Below are 17,631 nucleotides of genomic sequence, written 5' to 3'. Positions count from 1 at the left end.
TAAGAATTTTATTTTTCTAAATGTGTATACACCTTACGAAAGTCATCATAATGAAGATGAGTATTTAAATAGATTAGCTTTTATCAGTTCTTTTATAGAAAGTTCTACTGTTTCTAGTGTGTATGTCAATGGGGATATGAATGCAGATATTGCAGACAACAAGTCTATATTTTCCAGTCATATTGGTCAGTTTTGTCATGATAATAATCTTATTTTGTCAACAGAAGTGTGTTTGCCTGTAGATAGTTATACCTATGTTAGTGAGGCTTGGAACACAACATCATGGTTGGACCATTGTATTAGCACAGCAGATGCCCATGCATCGCTGAGTGGTATGAGTATTTTGTATGGTATAGTAACAACTGATCAGATACCTGTGTCCATTGTGATAAATGCTGAGGTCCTTGTAGCAATGTCTAATAATGATAATAGTGTCAATATAGCAAAAATTGATTGCTCCGCACTTACAGCGGATGATCTTTCGGTTTATTATGTAAACACAGATAGATGTCTGGGTAATATTAAGTTGCCTAGGGATGCAATCATGTGTAGTGATGTCAACTGTAAAGATCCAAGTCATCAGAGGGATATCTGCTCAATGTATAATGATATTGTTAATGCCTTGTATGGTTGTAGTAAGCCTTTTTTTTAATTGAAGGGTATACCAAATAAGACTAGGCCTGGCTGGAGTAAATATGTATCTGAATATCAAGATGAAGCCAGAGAAGCCTTTAAATTATGGGATATAGCAGGAAGACCCAGGCAGGGGCCTGAGCTTGAGTATAAAAAGTCTACAAATGCAAGATACAAGTACGCTATTCGTTTTATTGATAAAAATGAGCAATCATTGAGGGCTGATTCTATGGCTATGAAGCTACTAAATCAAAATACCACTGATTTCTGGAAAGATGTCAGAACAATTAATAGATGCAGAGTATCTCTTCCTTGTGCCTTGGATGGAGTTTCGGGGGCAGATAATATTGCAGAATTATGGAGACAGCATTATTCTAGTCTTTTTAATTGCATCCACAATGAATTATATAATGTGGATGATATTCAACCTAATGATTCAATAGTAATCATGTCACCTGAGGTGGAACATGCTATGAGTAAATTGCCTCAAAATAAAGCTAGTGGACTAGATAATATTTCTGCTGAACATCTAAAATATGGAAGTAAGAGGATAGCCCCTTTACTAGCTGTTTGTTTTACTGGCCTTTTGATTCATGGCGTGTTACCAGAGTCAATGTTGTCTGTTCTGTTAGTCCCAGTTATTAAGAACAAAGCTGGTATGGTAGGCAACTTAGATAATTACAGACCCATAGCTCTAGCAAGTATCCTGTCTAAAGTGTTGGAAAAAATCTTGCTGGATAGGTTAAATGTGTTTATTAAATGCAAAGACAACCAGTTTGGATTTAAGGCTAAACATGGTACTGATCTCTGCATTTATGCATTAAAGGAAATTATAAATTAGTATAGAAATAAAAATTCATCAGTTTTTATGTGCTTTATTGATGCATCCAAGGCCTTTGATCGGGTCAACCATGCAAAGTTATATTTAAAAATGAAACAAAGAGGGGTGCCAGAATATATTGTGAGAATCCTGGCTTATTGGTATGCCCATCAGATGATGCAAGTCAAATGTGGCAATAAAGTCTCTGCCCCTTTTGGAGTTAGTAATGGTGTGAGACAAGGGGGGATTTTGTCCCCAATTTTATTCAATCTTTACATGGATGATCTATCAGAATGTTTGAGTGACTATAAAACTGGGTGTATGATTGGGAATATGTGTGTGAATCATATTATGTATGCAGATGATCTTGTGGTGTTTAGTCCTAGCAGTGCTGGTCTTCAACAGCTTTTAAATATGTGTTCTGAGTATGGTCTTAAAAATGATATTTTATATTATCCTGATAAGAGTGTGGTTATGATCTGTAGAACTAAGGAGGATAAAAGGATAACATTTCCAGTCTTTAAGCTGTCTAATAAGAGTCTTACTGTATCTGTGAAAGTAAAATACCTTGGTCATTTTATCACAGAACACATGACAGATGATGAGGATATAGAAAGACAACGGCGTATGATGTATATGCAGGCGAATACACTTTTACGTAAGTTTAGTTTCTGTTCAGATGAGGTGAAGGTGTCTCTTTTTAAAGCATTTTGCACTACACTTTACTGTATACTGCTCACCTGTGGTTCAACTATAGAACATCTAGTTTACAGAAGCTGCAGGTAGCGTATAATGATGCTATGAGAATTTTACTTAAGAAAACTAGATGGCATAGTGCAAGTGAAATGTTTGTGAGTGCTAGAGTAATTACTTTTAAAGCACTGCTACGAAATCTCATGTATAGATTTATCTGCCGGCTAAATGATTCTGATAATGAGATTATTGTGGGTCTTTCTAATATAAGTGTGAGTACTACACGATATCAGTCAAAGCTTTGGAGACATTGGTATTGTTGTATTCTGTAGCTATTTATTGTGTGGGTTGTTTATCTTGTCTTAATGTCTTGTCTGTAGTATTCTTTTGTTTTATCTGGACCCTGAGTCTGTAATAAAGATTGATTGATATACAACATTCAGTAGTCAATATGAAAAATTCACAACAAAATCATAAATAAGTTGTTTTAAAATAAAAATAACAATATTCTGTATGTTTATGGTATTTACCCTATAACATTTACAACAAGAGGTGAACAAAGCAACACTTTAGTTTACAGCCCTCAAATATGAGAGTTACCTGGTACATACACAGAAAAAGGCTGTAACAAGCGCCACTTTAATTTACAGCCCACAAAAGAGTTACCTGGTACATACACAGAACAAGCGGGGAATAAGCCCCACTTTAATTTACAGCCCGCAAATATAAGAGTTACCTGGTAACTCCTGTATACATATACAGATCAAAGAGGTACAAGTTGCTATTATTTTTATTGTGCTTTTATATTTTACTTGCCGACGTGGCTTGTAGACATCAACTGTAGGCTATACAATACACTTTCATCAGGTAAGTAGCAAATATGAAAAAAAAAAAAAAAAATGAATAGACCATATTACACATAGACGTAAGTCATACATACCACGTAATATTACAATAGGTACCCTGTAGTTATGAAATACTTAGAGAATAAATCATTTATAATTTTCCATATATTCTTACCCCCTCATTACCCCAAACTTAAAGTATTGTTCCCTTATACCTACAAGTACGTACTGTAGAGGTACTCTATTGTTACAAATAGGTACGCTGTAAATTCGGTTTAATTACGCGGTACTTTGCGGGTCGTATTCTGCACACTAATAGTTGCCTAATAATGGTGTACTTAGAAATATTCTCTTAAGAAAGCCAAAATTTCACTTTTACTACTTAAATGTTCAGGTTTGAGGGTTTGTTAACATTTTGAATTGACCATGAGCACTGTAGTTGTACAATAACAAAAGTAATCCTCAAAAATACAAGTTGCCTAATAATTCTGCACACGGTGTAGTGATAAAAGATTGATGAGTGATACATGATTTCCACTGAATGCAGCATACTTCTGCATTCAAATGAAATCTGTTAAGAAAAGCATTAATCTGATTTCCCGTGTCAGTTATTTATTTAACAATTCCTTCTTCAGAAGAGCTTTTTTCTTAGGAATATTTTCATGACTGAACAAGACACTCATGTTCTTCAGAATTGACGTTTTGTGTTGGGTGGCTTATCTGATGCGGAGTCAACTATATAATCAAAAGCCCTGTGAGAATCTTTAAAGATCTGTTCTGCTATCGTCGGTGAGCATTGTATTCTACAACATTTTCTGGTACGGTGACGATTGATTAATCTGGAGAAAATCTAGACAACAACCATTTAACATTTAGTCTTTTTCTACTTTGAAATATAAGTAGGAAAGTATAATAAATTAAAACATAAAAAAAATGAGTAAATGCAAAAAAGATTTGTGATTTTTCATAAAACGATTGGTGAGCCAAGAAATAAAATTAGTACTTAAATGTAGAAATAGTAGATTTTATAAATGAAACGATAACTACATAATTGATATAATGTCCTAATCATATAACAAAAGCAAAAATTAACTATAGTTGATGTTTGTTTGTTTTTCTGTTTTGTTTTTTCAGAGCCAAAAATACGCAAGAAAAAATGGCAAACGGACAGCAAATAACAAAGCTCAATGTCTCCTGCTCTAAGGAAGAAGAGGAAACACTCGGAAAACAAGGTTATCAGTTCATCAATGTTAACCTCAATGAAGGTACTTCAGGAAACCGGGTCCTTCTTTGGTTCAAGAAAGAGTGTGGCCAAAGTCCTGTGACCAGAATCCAGTTTTCATTCAATGACCAGATGAAATCTGGTCTGGCTGATGCTGGGTATGAGCTGATCAATCGTGATCTGAATGCCGGAGTTTCTGGAGATCACATTTTTCTGTGGTACTTCTATGGCAGCACTGAATGTGACATTCCTATTGTGGACCTTGCGATGAGCAAAGACGCCCGAGAAGAACCTGCTCTTCTGCAAAATGGCTGGGAGAGACTGGGCATTGATCTGAACCGTAATGCCGGAGGAAACTTTATCTACCTGTGGGTGCAGAGAGCGAAGCCGAGCTACATACGTGAGATCACAGCAACTGTTGACTTCACTTCTGACAAGCACATGTTTGAACTTGGATACACTCGTGTGGATGAAGACACCAATCGGGGCGGTCGTGGAAACTACGTCTTCCTCTGGTATCGGCGCACAACCGATAAGAAACAGGCTCTCACTGCTCTTGAGGTATCCACCTCCCTCCAGGAGCAGGTGAAGCTTCAGAAGGAAGGCTATACAATCCTCAGTGTTGATCTCAATAAGGGAACCAGTGGAGAAGCTGTCTATGCATGGTACCAGAAAAAGGGATGTGAATCTCAGATCCAGGCCATGGTTCTGCTGATCAACTCTGATGCCTGGAGTGAGTACAAGAAAGCTGGTTTCCACATAATCGAGAAAAATCTGAACAAGGGTAACAACGGCTGGATAATATACATAGCCTACAACTAAAAACACGGAATCATGCTGCCATCACAGGATCTTCTTCAGTTATCTAATTGGTAGCACTATATGGCAACTATAAGCACAATTGTTTCTAATGTATGATTTCAATGTCACTCATATTTGTCAGCATATTGTGACCGTGGCTGTTGTACTACACTCAACCACACACATTTAATTTGGCCTTTGTGTTTCTGTTGTAATGCATTATGAAATAAAGTCAACTTTAACCACAACAAATGCTTTGGTGAGTTTTTCACACCTGTCTTTGGGATCATCTCTATGTTATACCGCATGCACTGTCCCCTCATTACATACTCATATTTCAGGGTCATAATACCCTCAGACTAATGAAATTCAGTATTATCAATACAAATGAATTCAAAGGTTCTTAGTCTTCTTTGGTGTGCATTCCAAAAATAGTATGCTAGTGTAAACTCCACCCACTGGCCCCAAAACGGTATCCGATGTCGTGATTGAAGGGAATCCAACATGTATGTCTTTTCGGGCGCTTCTGGAAAAATCACTTTCATTTATTAAACAGTTGATTTCTAATTTGAATAAATAATTTAATTTGAATCCAAATTTAAATGACTCTTTAATTCAAGTCAGTTGCCTCCTGCCCACTCATACAACAATGTGTTTATTTTAGCCATTTATGTTTAGCTTGCTAAATCAGTAATAGACAAATCAAAAGGTCGTCGGAGCCGATGGTGTAGTGGTCAGTGCTCCGACATGTGGTGCTTTCGCACTTTTGGTGACCCCAGTTCGATTTATGGCTTGTGGTCATTTGCCAGTCCCATACCCCTCTCTCCTCCCTGTACTTTCCTGTCCTCTCCTCAACTCACTGTTAATTAAAGCCAAAAATGGCCAAAAAAGTTAAAAAGAAATCAATAGGTCTTCAGATGATGTGCTTCCAAATATTTATTCAGCTTTCGTTGGACCCTTTCTCATGCCCCAAGTGGTCATGCCTGAGTTTGGGGGATAAAGATAAATGGTTATCAACAATCCGTATTGGGGCATCTCCCACATCAGAAGAACAGTCATTGTTTTTTTTCTCACTGTTCTGCTGCTGCGGGAATGAAACTCCTTTACCATTCGCATACGTATTTATTTTGACCTTTCATAAAACAGCTGGAGACAGGTGGTTCGTGAGATTTGCATGACTGAATGAGATATTGTGCAAAGTCAGGAACTCAGCATGGGGGGAAGAGATGAGATTGGGCCAGTTCTTTCTTTCCCCTAGATCTCTTCTTTAGATTATTGAGTCTTGTTGTTTTATTGCAGGTTCGAATTCTTGAATTCGAATTAGTAAAAATCCATCCTTACAATAGTATCACAGGAAAGCTTTTTTAAAAAGAATAGATTATTGATATTTTTATATTAGGTGCTTCTGTCACTTTATCTACACTTTAGAACAAGTCAGTGCCTGAAATTGACCCCCAAACCTAATACAGAAAATAATACAGAAAAACAAACAAACAAAACACCCCCTCAAAACACACACAATTCTGGTTGGTGTCTGCACAGTTCCCTTTCAGTCGGTCACTACGACCTCACGTCGTGACCGACGAATTGGGAACTCGCTTAGAAAGACCAATCTGCTTCGTTTACTACTAAAACGGCAATGAACTTGGCATTGAGATATTTGCATAATGCTGGCGCCGCCCCGCAAGGTGCGTATATTTTACACTTTTAAGAAGGAAGCGAAGTCCATTCTCGACGCAACACATTTATTTCTGTAAAAATACAGGAAAAAAACATTTAATAAGGAGCACTCTCCATGTACTGAAGCTTCTGCAGTGATACTAACACACTGCTTCTATGAGCCTCATCGAGTGATTCAGTATATTATAAGCAATAACATGTCACATAGTGCAAACACCTGAATATATACATGGCACCGAACACATTACATCTTGTGTCACAGTCAGTCCACATCACATCACATAGTACATGTGCTCACTCATTATTATTATTATTATTATTATTGCTACTGTATAAAACTAAACACACTCTGCGCTCACAATCACAATGCCGAAATATAAGGTTATTATAACAAAACATCTTTAAAGTCTCACAGGAACGCTCACAACATAAACACAGGTGAGTAATACATAAATTCCATAGTCATAGCCATGACCACTGCACTTTGTATGCATTTTACTCCAGTATTGTTAACTATTTATATTAATTGTTTTATGTATCCAGTTATATTTATATATTTTTAAATCACAGTGTAATTGTTATTCCATGTTTAAACCACTTTTTTAACCCTCTAAAGATAAGTCAAATAATCTGAACTTCATATGCTATATTTTAACATCCCTGCATCCCCATACCAGCAAGACCAGCATATGTTGTGTTTTGGTGCTGGTTTGCTAGTGAACACCAGCTAAACCAGCATCAAACCAGCATCAGCACCAGCATTGGCACCAGCTAAACCAGCATCAAACCAGCATTAGCACCAGCTAAACCAGCATTAGCACCAGCATCCCATGCTGGTCAAACCAGCATATGTTGTGTTTTGGTGCTGGTATGCTGTGACCACCAGCTAAACCAGCATAGACCAGCATAATTCCCATGCTGGTTTTTTCAGCAGGGATAACAATCTCAATCAATGTACCATATTAAAGCATTGTAACCAAAAAGTCTGACTGTGATTCTCTTTACTCTATTATAAAATGCTCTTTTAAACCAAAAATATGAAGGAATAATGTTACTCAATGTTTTAATGTGTTCACATGCAATCACAGGCCTGTTAACAGCCCTGCTTTTAACCTAACACAACACTAATCCATGTTCATACACATCTATTTAACATCAATTCCCTTGTTTACCAGTCTCATCTCCGATAAATATATCCATTAACACTTATTTCGTGTATTTTAAGCACTTATTATTCATCTTTACCCATGCTAAAAGTTACAAACTTTCCCAGGAGTACTTAACACTGTCGTCCGCCATTTTAGATGCAGCACTTTTAATCAGGGTCAAACTATACATTTTCATGCCCCCGGCTTAAAGTTACAAATGTTTCACATCACCATATTGTTTAGCATTAGCAGATTAATGTTTTTGTCAGCTTACCCGTAAAAATACAGAAAAAAACACATTTAATAAGGAGCACTCTCCGTCTCACGTGTACTGAAGCTTCTGCAGTGATACTAACACACTGCTTCTATGAGCCTCATTGAGTGATTCATTCATGTGTATGTGAGAGCGCCCCCTGCTGACAAGCCTGAGTTCAGCAAGAACAACTACATTTAGAACAGTGCAAAATCACAATACAGCATGTCACAAACCTTAAATTGCTCACACATAGAGATTATTACAAGTTTAAAAATTAAAGGGGGGGGGGGCAATAAGAACCTGCCTAATTTAAACATTCAGGGCTACATATATAAGCAGCAGGTGCAAATAGGGAAATTAGCTTTTTCGCTTCGAAAGCCGTCATTATCTGCTACTGAGAAGCTACTTGCTCTTCTGGGAACGGTTGCTGAAGTTGATTGACAAGCAGTACTAACACAGCGGACGCTCGCAGTATTCCACTGCTCTGCATCTTTTTTGTTTTAAGTTTAGTGTGTGCGTTGCCTCTCCCTGTGAGCATCATCAGCTGAGCATCTATGGAGTGATTTCCCTGAAAGAGTGATACGTGAGAGCCCTGTGTCTTTTTAAATACAGCCACTCTCTCGTATATTCGGAGATCAGCGTCCTTTTCAGGATTGCTTTTCCTCCATGCGATCTTGGATCCAGAAGTACAGGGGTTCCAGAGACGGTCACGAGCGCTGTTTCGTGCTTGGGCATCGAGCACTCCGAGGCTGCGTTCATGGAGGATTTTTGTTCTCTCTGTGAGAGCATAACCCTCTTGGATTGCGGAGAAGACTGTCATTTCTACGGGAACGACGTCCGCGCCTTTGCAGTGCTGAACGCCGCCATGGTGCGGCTGCCTAGCGCTCGCAGGACGCTCTTCGCATCACTATGCTGAGTAGGTCGGGGGATGCGTCCTCCACCTCCCAGCCTCCTCGTCCTCAGCCGGTTGAGGTTCCAATGGAGACCGCAGAGTCGTGTTCTACGATTTCTGACGAATTCATTGGACCTCCTTCTGGTCCCGCCACTTCAGCAGCATCAGAGGGGGGCCCCCCTTTTCCCTCCGAGGTGGACTTCGACCCGGAGATGGCGGTCGTGCCCGCTCCAGCGGCGGAAGCGGTAGGGTTGGACGGGTTAACCCCCCTCCTCCCGAACCAGCCCGTCTGCATGATTGGTACTTCGGAGCTGCTCGGGCCTCTCGGTCCTCACCTCCTTTGCCTTTCTTTCCCGACGGCACGAAGAGCTGACTCAAACATGGAATTCTCGGCCATCTACGGCCGTTCAGCCTTCACTCCTCACCTCCCTCGCTGCCATGGCTCCGTTGCAGGTCCAAGCGAAGGCTTTAGAGATCTGCACGAGGGAGGCCGCAACCCTCAGTCATGCGATGTCCCCCACAGTGGTCCGAGAACGCCACCTTTGCCTGTGTCTGGCTGACACGACGGACGCAGACAAGAACAACTTCCTGAATGCTCCTGTCTCACAGACCGGCCTCTTCGGCGAGTCTGGGGAGTAGTTCAGCTCCGCGGCACAGACTGAGGCGATCTCCTAGGTCCTGCCCCGGCAGAAGAGAGCTGCCCTGGTCCACCAACGCCGGCTCCTCAGTCTGCCTCTCGTCGAAGGCGTCCTGCGGCGGCCACCTCCGTTCCCCTCCTCGGACCCCATCTCGGCAGCGCAGGGGAACCGGTCGTCAGCAGCTCACCCCGCCCGCTCAGCCCGCTACCCGTGACAAGCGGATGTTCAAACGGCCCTGAGACGGGCGACCCGGAGTTGGAGAGGATCACTCTCGGGAGACGGTGAAGGCTCTCCAAATGAGATCCTTCAGGGTGATGACGCCGAAGTACGTATTTTCAATGTTCAGATCGGTTTGCAGCCTTAGACCTGTAAGACGTGTACTTCATGTGTCCATCTCCCCTCGCCACAGGCCGTTTCTCCGCTTTGCGTCCGAGGGGAGGGCATATCAATACTAAGTACCACCATTCGAGCTGTCTCTCTCTCCCTGTGTCTCCACGAAAGTGTTAGAGACGGCGTTAAACCCTCAAGAGAGAGCGGTGTTCGCATTCTGCTTATATCTACGTCTTATAATAGCTCATTTTTGGCAGACGTTGCGCGAACACAGAGACTTAACGCTTCGGCATCTCCATAGACAGTAAAAGAAATGGACACAGCGACACCATTGGATTCAACGGAGACAAGTGAAGTCAATTAGAAGCACGCACTTCCTGGGTGTCGAGCGTACTGCGCAGACTCAAACTGAGCTCAATGACATGGATGTCACGTGAGCAACCTGTCTGACAATAGTAAGTCTTCACCCTGAAGCTATTTTGGGGATTTTCGCCTGGATTTGGCCTACCCAATTTCAAAAGCTTCCCATACCCACATGCAGAGGTTTACATACAAAAGTTTGGTATCATTTTACAGGAAACCCTTTGAAATTACATAAAACACTGTTGAAAGTGCTAAACATGGTTGTATGTGATGTCAGGCCTCTAATAAACACAAAAATAAATAGGCGCTTTTTATGTTTTTTTTCTAAAGTTTTTATTTGAAAGTATATAACTCTGGTCCTGGGTATCCCAGGTTTGATTCCAGCAATTGTCAGCTTACAGAGGAAAAAGGAATTTTTTCTCTATCATAATATATGCAAAAGTTATTTTACTCCAACTGATGGGAGGAATAATACGCTTATGGTGTACAATTTCTGCCAAAAAACATTTGAAGTGCTACCATAACCACATACAGTGGAATAAATGCAATTTCTTTATATCATTTTAAAGAAAACCCTTTGAAGTTACATAAAAAGCTGCTGTTTGTGACAAATATTGTTATTTATGTTGTTTTTCATATGATGAAACACCAAATTTTCTTTTTTATGTTGTAAACACTGTCTTTGATAGTGTATAACTCTGGTTCTGGATGCTCTAGCAGACTGCAGACAGTTCTGGTTGTTATCAGCAGCAGACAGTAAACACCCAAAAAAAGAATGAACTCTTTATCATGTCGCATTCAAAAGATATTCTTATTTTACTGAAGGGTGCGGAAATACATTTTTCATAAAAATATTAATTTTTTGTTTTGCACATATAATAAAAAGCTAGGGATTAATTATGCAAACAACCAAAGAAAATGCTGTGAATGGACTCATTGTTTAGAGTAGGACCTAAAATAAAAGATGGTGTATCATTTGTGGCTATCTGTGCTATCTGAGGAAGTTCACACTCAAGTTTCACATATGTTTACAAAAGACCATTTTTTACCTTATTATTCATTCGATGATTGTTGGATATGTGTTGATATTAGAACAAAAATAATGCTGTAGCCTTATTCCTGAGAGTGAGAGCTTTCATTTGATATAAGACTTGCCCATGTTTGTCATTTTTGAAAAATATGAAATATGTGAATATTATATGATATCAAAAAATATTGGGGGGGTGATAGTGTAAATTAAGTGTAAATAACTTTCTTACAGTAAAAGATATGTCAAAGTAATGCATATCTGCAGAAAGTAGAGACTCTAAGCTTTCAAACAGTATCTCATATGTTTTACTGGGGTCCATGACGGAGCATTAAAGATTAAAAGAATCTTTTATATTAAGTCAAAATACGAAACTTTGGACCCGGGACAGGGTCCTCAGGGTTGAAGAGGCTAATAGCCGTGCCACGGGAAATCTGAATCACCTACTGAATCTTGCAGAGACGGCGAGCGTGAACAGGAGCACATTTTGGTTAGTATTCTGATTAATAATCTCCCTTTACTTTATGCCTTCACATCCACCCGATTGCCTCATAGTCAGTAAAAGATTGCCTGTGAGCTTCTCTCCTAGTCCATACGGTAATTTTTCTACTGTGCGACAGAAAGTCGCAGGTTATGACGCAATCGTTAGCATATTTTTACAAAAACTGCTTCTACTGGGACATAACGTAAGATACATGGTAATGGAGCCTTTTATACATTTTCGTGTTTCTTTAGAAATAATTAATGGACAAATGGAGTCTTTAAACGCCTCAGATGTAAAGTTATTCGCTGTCAAAGTGACGCCAAAATGAATGGGAGTCAATGGGATGCTAACAGCAGATGGGTGTTCGCTAAGCAATGGCGGCGTCCAGGGAAGCTTCAATAAAATATGAAACCCTGCCCCCCTGGGCATCTCGCTCGTTTGAGTCTTCGGGTCAACTGGGAAATAAGCAAACTTTGCCCCGTGCGGAGGATCTCTTTTCTCGGTATGGAGTTGAACTTGATCGATTTATCGGCTTGTTTAACTAAAGCGCGCATCCAGTCAATCCTGACTTGCCTCAATTCATTTCAAGGGAATTGCTACTAAAATAAAAGTGATATGCTGTTATATTTATTTGCCGTTGTGGCTCGTAGACATTGACTGTATACAACATTCAGTAGTCAATATGAAAAATTCACAATATAAAAAAAATAAAACATAATTTCCCAATAGACTTGACTAAGTCATACATACCACGTAATATTACAATAGGTACCCTGTTGTTATAAAATACTTAGAGTATAAATAATTTATAATTCTTCATATTCTTACCCCCTTATTACCCCAAACTTAAAATATTATTCCCTTATACATACAGGTTACCTACCCTGTTGTTACAAATAGGTACGCTGTAAATTCGGTTTAATTACGCGGTACTTTGCGGGTCGTAAAATAAAGTGTTACCCAAAAGTATTCATATTCATTACTCAAGTAGAAGTATAGATACTAGGGTTTAAAAAGACTTTTGTAGAAGTTGAAGTATCAACTCAAGCTTTTTACTCAAGTAAAATTGAAAAAGTACTGGTTTCAAAACTACTTAAAGTATAAAAGTAAAAGTAATGTAAGGAAAAAATGTCATTACGGAAAAAAGCCTAGGCCGCGCCACAGGGGCCTTTTGTGCACTACCCTATCTCCTCTAAAACATGTTTCTAAAGGCCATTATAACTATAGTGTTATATTAAAAATGTTAATGTTAAAAAATTTGGGATGCACTAAGGCCAGGGGTAGGCAACATCAGTCCTGGAGTGCCGATGTCCTACAGATTTTAGCTCCAACCCTTATAAAACCTTGGCTACCTGTAGTTGCAGGTGACTTTATAAACCTTTATTAGTTTGTTCAGGTCTGATTGTTAAGAGCTGGAGCTAAACACTGCAGGACATCGGCACTCCATGTTGCCTACCCCTGCACTAAGCTATCTGTTTCAACCACATACGGTATATGCCCATTAAAAATGGAAGGAATCCACTGTACACAAGGGAGGTGAAAAAAAAGGTTTGATAACCACTGCATTAAAGAACCATATATGTGTACTACTGAGCATTAACATGTGTTCCATAGAGAGGAAGATATGATGACTAGTTGCCTATAAATATTGTAATGGTGCAAAAAGTCAAACTTCAGAGCAGGGCCGCTGCTGGCAAAACTTTTACAGTGGTGCCCTCTTTAGTTAAAAAACAACAAAAATCACACACAACTGTAGTATGTGTGAGAATAGAAATCAAGGGCGTAAGTTTGATTCTGGCATTGGTGGGGACATAAATAAAATGGTCGGATTGCAAAAACTGTTTATCACCGTTTACTTGACATATAACTCAGTATGCACTTTACCCAGTGACATCTGACTCGCCACCCCTGGTGCCATCCCAAATTTAATTTACTATAATAAACAATTCCTAATTTATGTCCTAGAGCCTAATAAACAGTAACTGTTTAAGTCTTTGTCAAAAAAAAAAAAGAAAATCGCATTGTAACATATATGAATTCATATTAACTTTATAACATTGAAGAATATGCAATTAATATTTAATTCTTAATTTAATTTTGCCAAAAAAATCCCAGTGTTGAAGTAGGTATGTATATCATGCTGTTTCCTGAACAACATTTATTAACGTTTCTGTAGTTCACATTAAATCTTTTCATTAACAGACAGTTAATAAAAAAAATTGTTTAAGTTTAAAATGCAACCTTACATTATGTCTACATCTGTGCAAGTAATGACCACAGTGCAGTAATGTAAAGTATTCAGCAATCATGACATGAATTCATGTTTTTACCATGTTGGGGTTCTTTTCTTTCATGGATTAGGGACCCCCTAAATAACCTTGCCACCCCATTTATAAAAGGTTGACACAAGTTTGCAACTCCTCAGGTTAACATGGGATTGTCGTGTATTGGTGAAAACACTGTCCTTGAATCGTTATGTAACACAACTTTTTTGTGCATGAAACAGTTAAGGTGGATATAATAATACTTTGCAGAGTACGAAAGCTGTTAACCGTTTGTGTACCACATAGAGCGTTATTTTTACAGAACGGGATTGCAAAAGATTTCTAATCTCATTTAAATGATTCCTGAAAAACTATATAATAAGTATAAAATAGAAAACACAAGAATAAGACTGACATCAGTGGTCATATATAAATACAGATTAATGTTTGGTCGAAATTATAGGGACAATTCAGTCTTCCCTAAATATTGGTAGGGACATGTCCCTAGCGTCCCACCCTAAATCTACGCCCATGATAGAAATATGCTATTGTTATCATTTATAATTGTATTTTGGCAGCAACACAAACTACAATTATACAAATATGCAATTATATATTATAGCCTATATTCCTGTATCTGTACTTGTTGGACTTTAGTATACTTTACTTTAGTCAGTATAAATCCAAGCAATTTTGGAGAATTACTAAATGTCTTTCTTGTAAGTAAATTAAAAGTCAGGTTTAAGGAAACAGCAGATGTCTATTAACAAAAGCAAAAGTTGGTATGTATGGTTATGTGTTTGATTGATTTAACACTCAAGCGTTCAGCTAATAAAATGTAGGGTAGTTAGCATATACAAAACAACAATGTCTTTAGGATAGATATCTTTGCCATGCTTCAAAACGCAACGCAGCACAATGTCATTTAAGTTGAACAACTGAAGTTACCTGATATAAATTGGTATTGTTACACTATTTAAATCACACAGATGAGTTGGTGTCAGCAGCCAGCTATACATTTACACAGGCTTGTGAATGTGAACTGACCTGAAAGTGATGCGCGAGTTTTATTTCGTACTTTTCCATTTGAAGACAGAATGCCGCGTTCTGTTACTGTACAAACAAATGGCGGATGATATCAAAGCATCGCGAGAGCAAACTGCTCCGCATGCTTTCTAATCGCTCTCGCGGTTCTTTTGTGTTTCTCTGTGCAGCAGCATTCAACAAACTTTTGATCATCTGCAGTCAGCTGGGGGGGCGGGGATTGCGTACAAACCAATAGGGTGTCGGAATGGTGTATGTTTATACTTCTCATCCAACCACAATCACATTCATCTGGATGATGCAATTTATCAAGATAGTTTTTTTTAACGATGACAAGCCGGAATGTAAAAAAAAGAAAACAAGCTGAAATAATAGAAGTAACGGGGCGATTTTTTAAATGTAAGGAGTAGAAAGTACAGATAATTGCGTGAAAATGTAAGAAGTAGAAGTAAAAAGTCGTCTGAAAAATAATTACTCCAGTAAAGTATAGATACCCAAAATATCTACTTAAGTAAGGTAACGAAGTATTGTGTGTGGAGGTGTCAAGTAACGAAGTACAAATACTTCGTTACTTGACACCTCTGCACACAGATGCCCCCAGTGCGGGGTGAGCAGCCACGTACGACGGGCTTGCAGTCTCAGAGGTGTGGATAGCACCCCAACTGCCGCGAGTTGTGGGCTGTATATCTGGGACTTATACGCTTCGCTACAGAGCTACGAGGTAAGGATGTATTAGTTCGCACCGACAATACTGCGACCGTTGCGTTTATCAACCGTCAAGGCGGTTTGCGCTCTCGTCACCTGTCGCATCTCGCCCATCATCTCCTCCTTTGGAGTCAGAAGCATCTGAGGTCCCTTCGTGCCATTCACATTCCGGGTTCGCTCAATACAGCGGCAGACGGGCTTTCCCGAGCTGCATGCCCCGGCGAATGGCGACTCCACCCCCGGACGGTTCAGCTAATTTGGAAGAAGTTCGGTCGTGCGCAGATAGATCTGTTTGCGTCACCGGACGATACCCATTGTTGCCTGTATAATTCACTAACCAAGGGCAGCCTCGGCGTGGATGCGTTGGCACACAGCTGGCCGCGGGGGATGCGCAAATATGCATTCCCTCACCATGAGCTTAATTGCACAGACTCTGTGCAAGGTCAGGCAGGACGAGGAGAGCCTTCTACTGGTCGCGCCTTACTGGACGACCAGGAATTGGTTTCCAGAACTGATGCTCCTCGCAATAGCCCCTCCCTGGCGGATTACCCTGAGGAAGGACCTTCTTTCTCAAGGAGGGGGCACATTATGGCACCCCAACCTGTGGGATCTCAATGTATGGTCATTGAGCGCGCACAAGGTTTAGGTGATTTATAGCAAGCGGTATCTAACACCATCGCCGCAACGCTAGCGCCGTCTACTAGACAAGCGTACGCGCTTAAATGGAACCGTTTCGTCGATTGGTGCTCTTCGCGACGCAAAACCCCAGAGAATGCCCCATTAATATCATGCTTTCATATCTTCAACACCGTTTGGAGCGTATGCTGTCACCCTCCACCATTAAAGTTGATGTCGCCGCTATATCTGCACATCACTCTTTAATAAACGGCAGATTGGTTGGCCAGCACGATTTCATTATTAGATTTCTAAGAGGCGCACGAAGGCTGCATCCTTTGCGCCCCGCCCCCCCTCTATTCCTCCTTGGGACCTGTCCATGGTGCTGAAAGCCCTGCAGAGAACCCCGTTCGAGCCTTTGCAGTCTGTGAGTCTGAAGTTTTTGTCAATGAAAACTCTGACCCTGCTCGCATTGGCCTCCGTTAAGAGGGTAGGTGACCTCCATGCATTCTCCATCGATGAGTCGTGCCTTCAGTTTGGTCCTGCTGTCTTGAGCGTAACACTCAGACCCAGACCAGGCTACGTGCCCAAAGTTCCCACCACTCCCTTCAGAGATCAGGTGGTGAGCTTGCAAGCGTTGCCCCCGGAGGAGGCAGACCCAACCATGGCTTTATTATGTCCCGTACGCACGCTGCGCCTCTACGTGGATCGCACCCAAAGCCTCAGGACCTCAGACCAACTCTTTGTTTGTTACGGTGGTCAGCAGAGAGGGAAAGCTGTCACTAAGCAGAGGATGTCTCATTGGATTGTAGACACTATCGCCCTTGCTTATAATCTGCAGGGCACCCCATTTCCATTTAAATTGAGAGCTCACTCCACTAGAAGTGTTGCCTCATCTTGTGCTCTCGCTCGTGGTTCCTCGCTAACAGACATCTGCAGAGCTGCTGGTTGGGCGACACCTAATACGTTCATTAGATTTTACAGTGTTCGTATCGAGCCTGTCTCCTCTCGTGTTCTTTCCTCATCAGGAGGAGCACGGAGAACAGACTCGCATGTCGGCTTGCAGCCTCCGACTGGTGCTTCAAAATAAGTGTCAGTATGGAAGGCCATTAAGACAAAAATGCGTAATGGTTTGATTTGTCCCTCCTCCGCTGCCCTGGCAGCCTGATGT

The 17,631-nt window shown here is 40.3% G+C and overlaps 1 protein-coding gene across 1 annotated transcript; it reads left to right on the top strand.

The window, feature by feature from the left end:
• The first annotated feature begins 3,792 nt into the window (after window positions 1–3,792).
• LOC135744309 (uncharacterized) lies at window positions 3,793–5,255 on the top strand. Its single transcript, XM_065262338.1, has 2 exons — window positions 3,793–3,809; window positions 4,126–5,255. Exon 2 carries the CDS (start codon window positions 4,148–4,150, stop codon window positions 5,033–5,035), a length of 888 nt encoding a protein of 295 aa, XP_065118410.1. The 5' UTR covers window positions 3,793–3,809; window positions 4,126–4,147; the 3' UTR covers window positions 5,036–5,255.
• Window positions 5,256–17,631: the final 12,376 nt, after the last annotated feature.

This window comes from Paramisgurnus dabryanus, chromosome 6 (genome assembly GCF_030506205.2).
Source record: "Paramisgurnus dabryanus chromosome 6, PD_genome_1.1, whole genome shotgun sequence".
Classification (NCBI taxonomy): Eukaryota; Metazoa; Chordata; class Actinopteri; order Cypriniformes; family Cobitidae; genus Paramisgurnus; species Paramisgurnus dabryanus.
The sequence above is the reverse complement of the archived record's forward strand: the minus strand, read 5'-3'. Positions and strand labels throughout refer to the sequence as shown.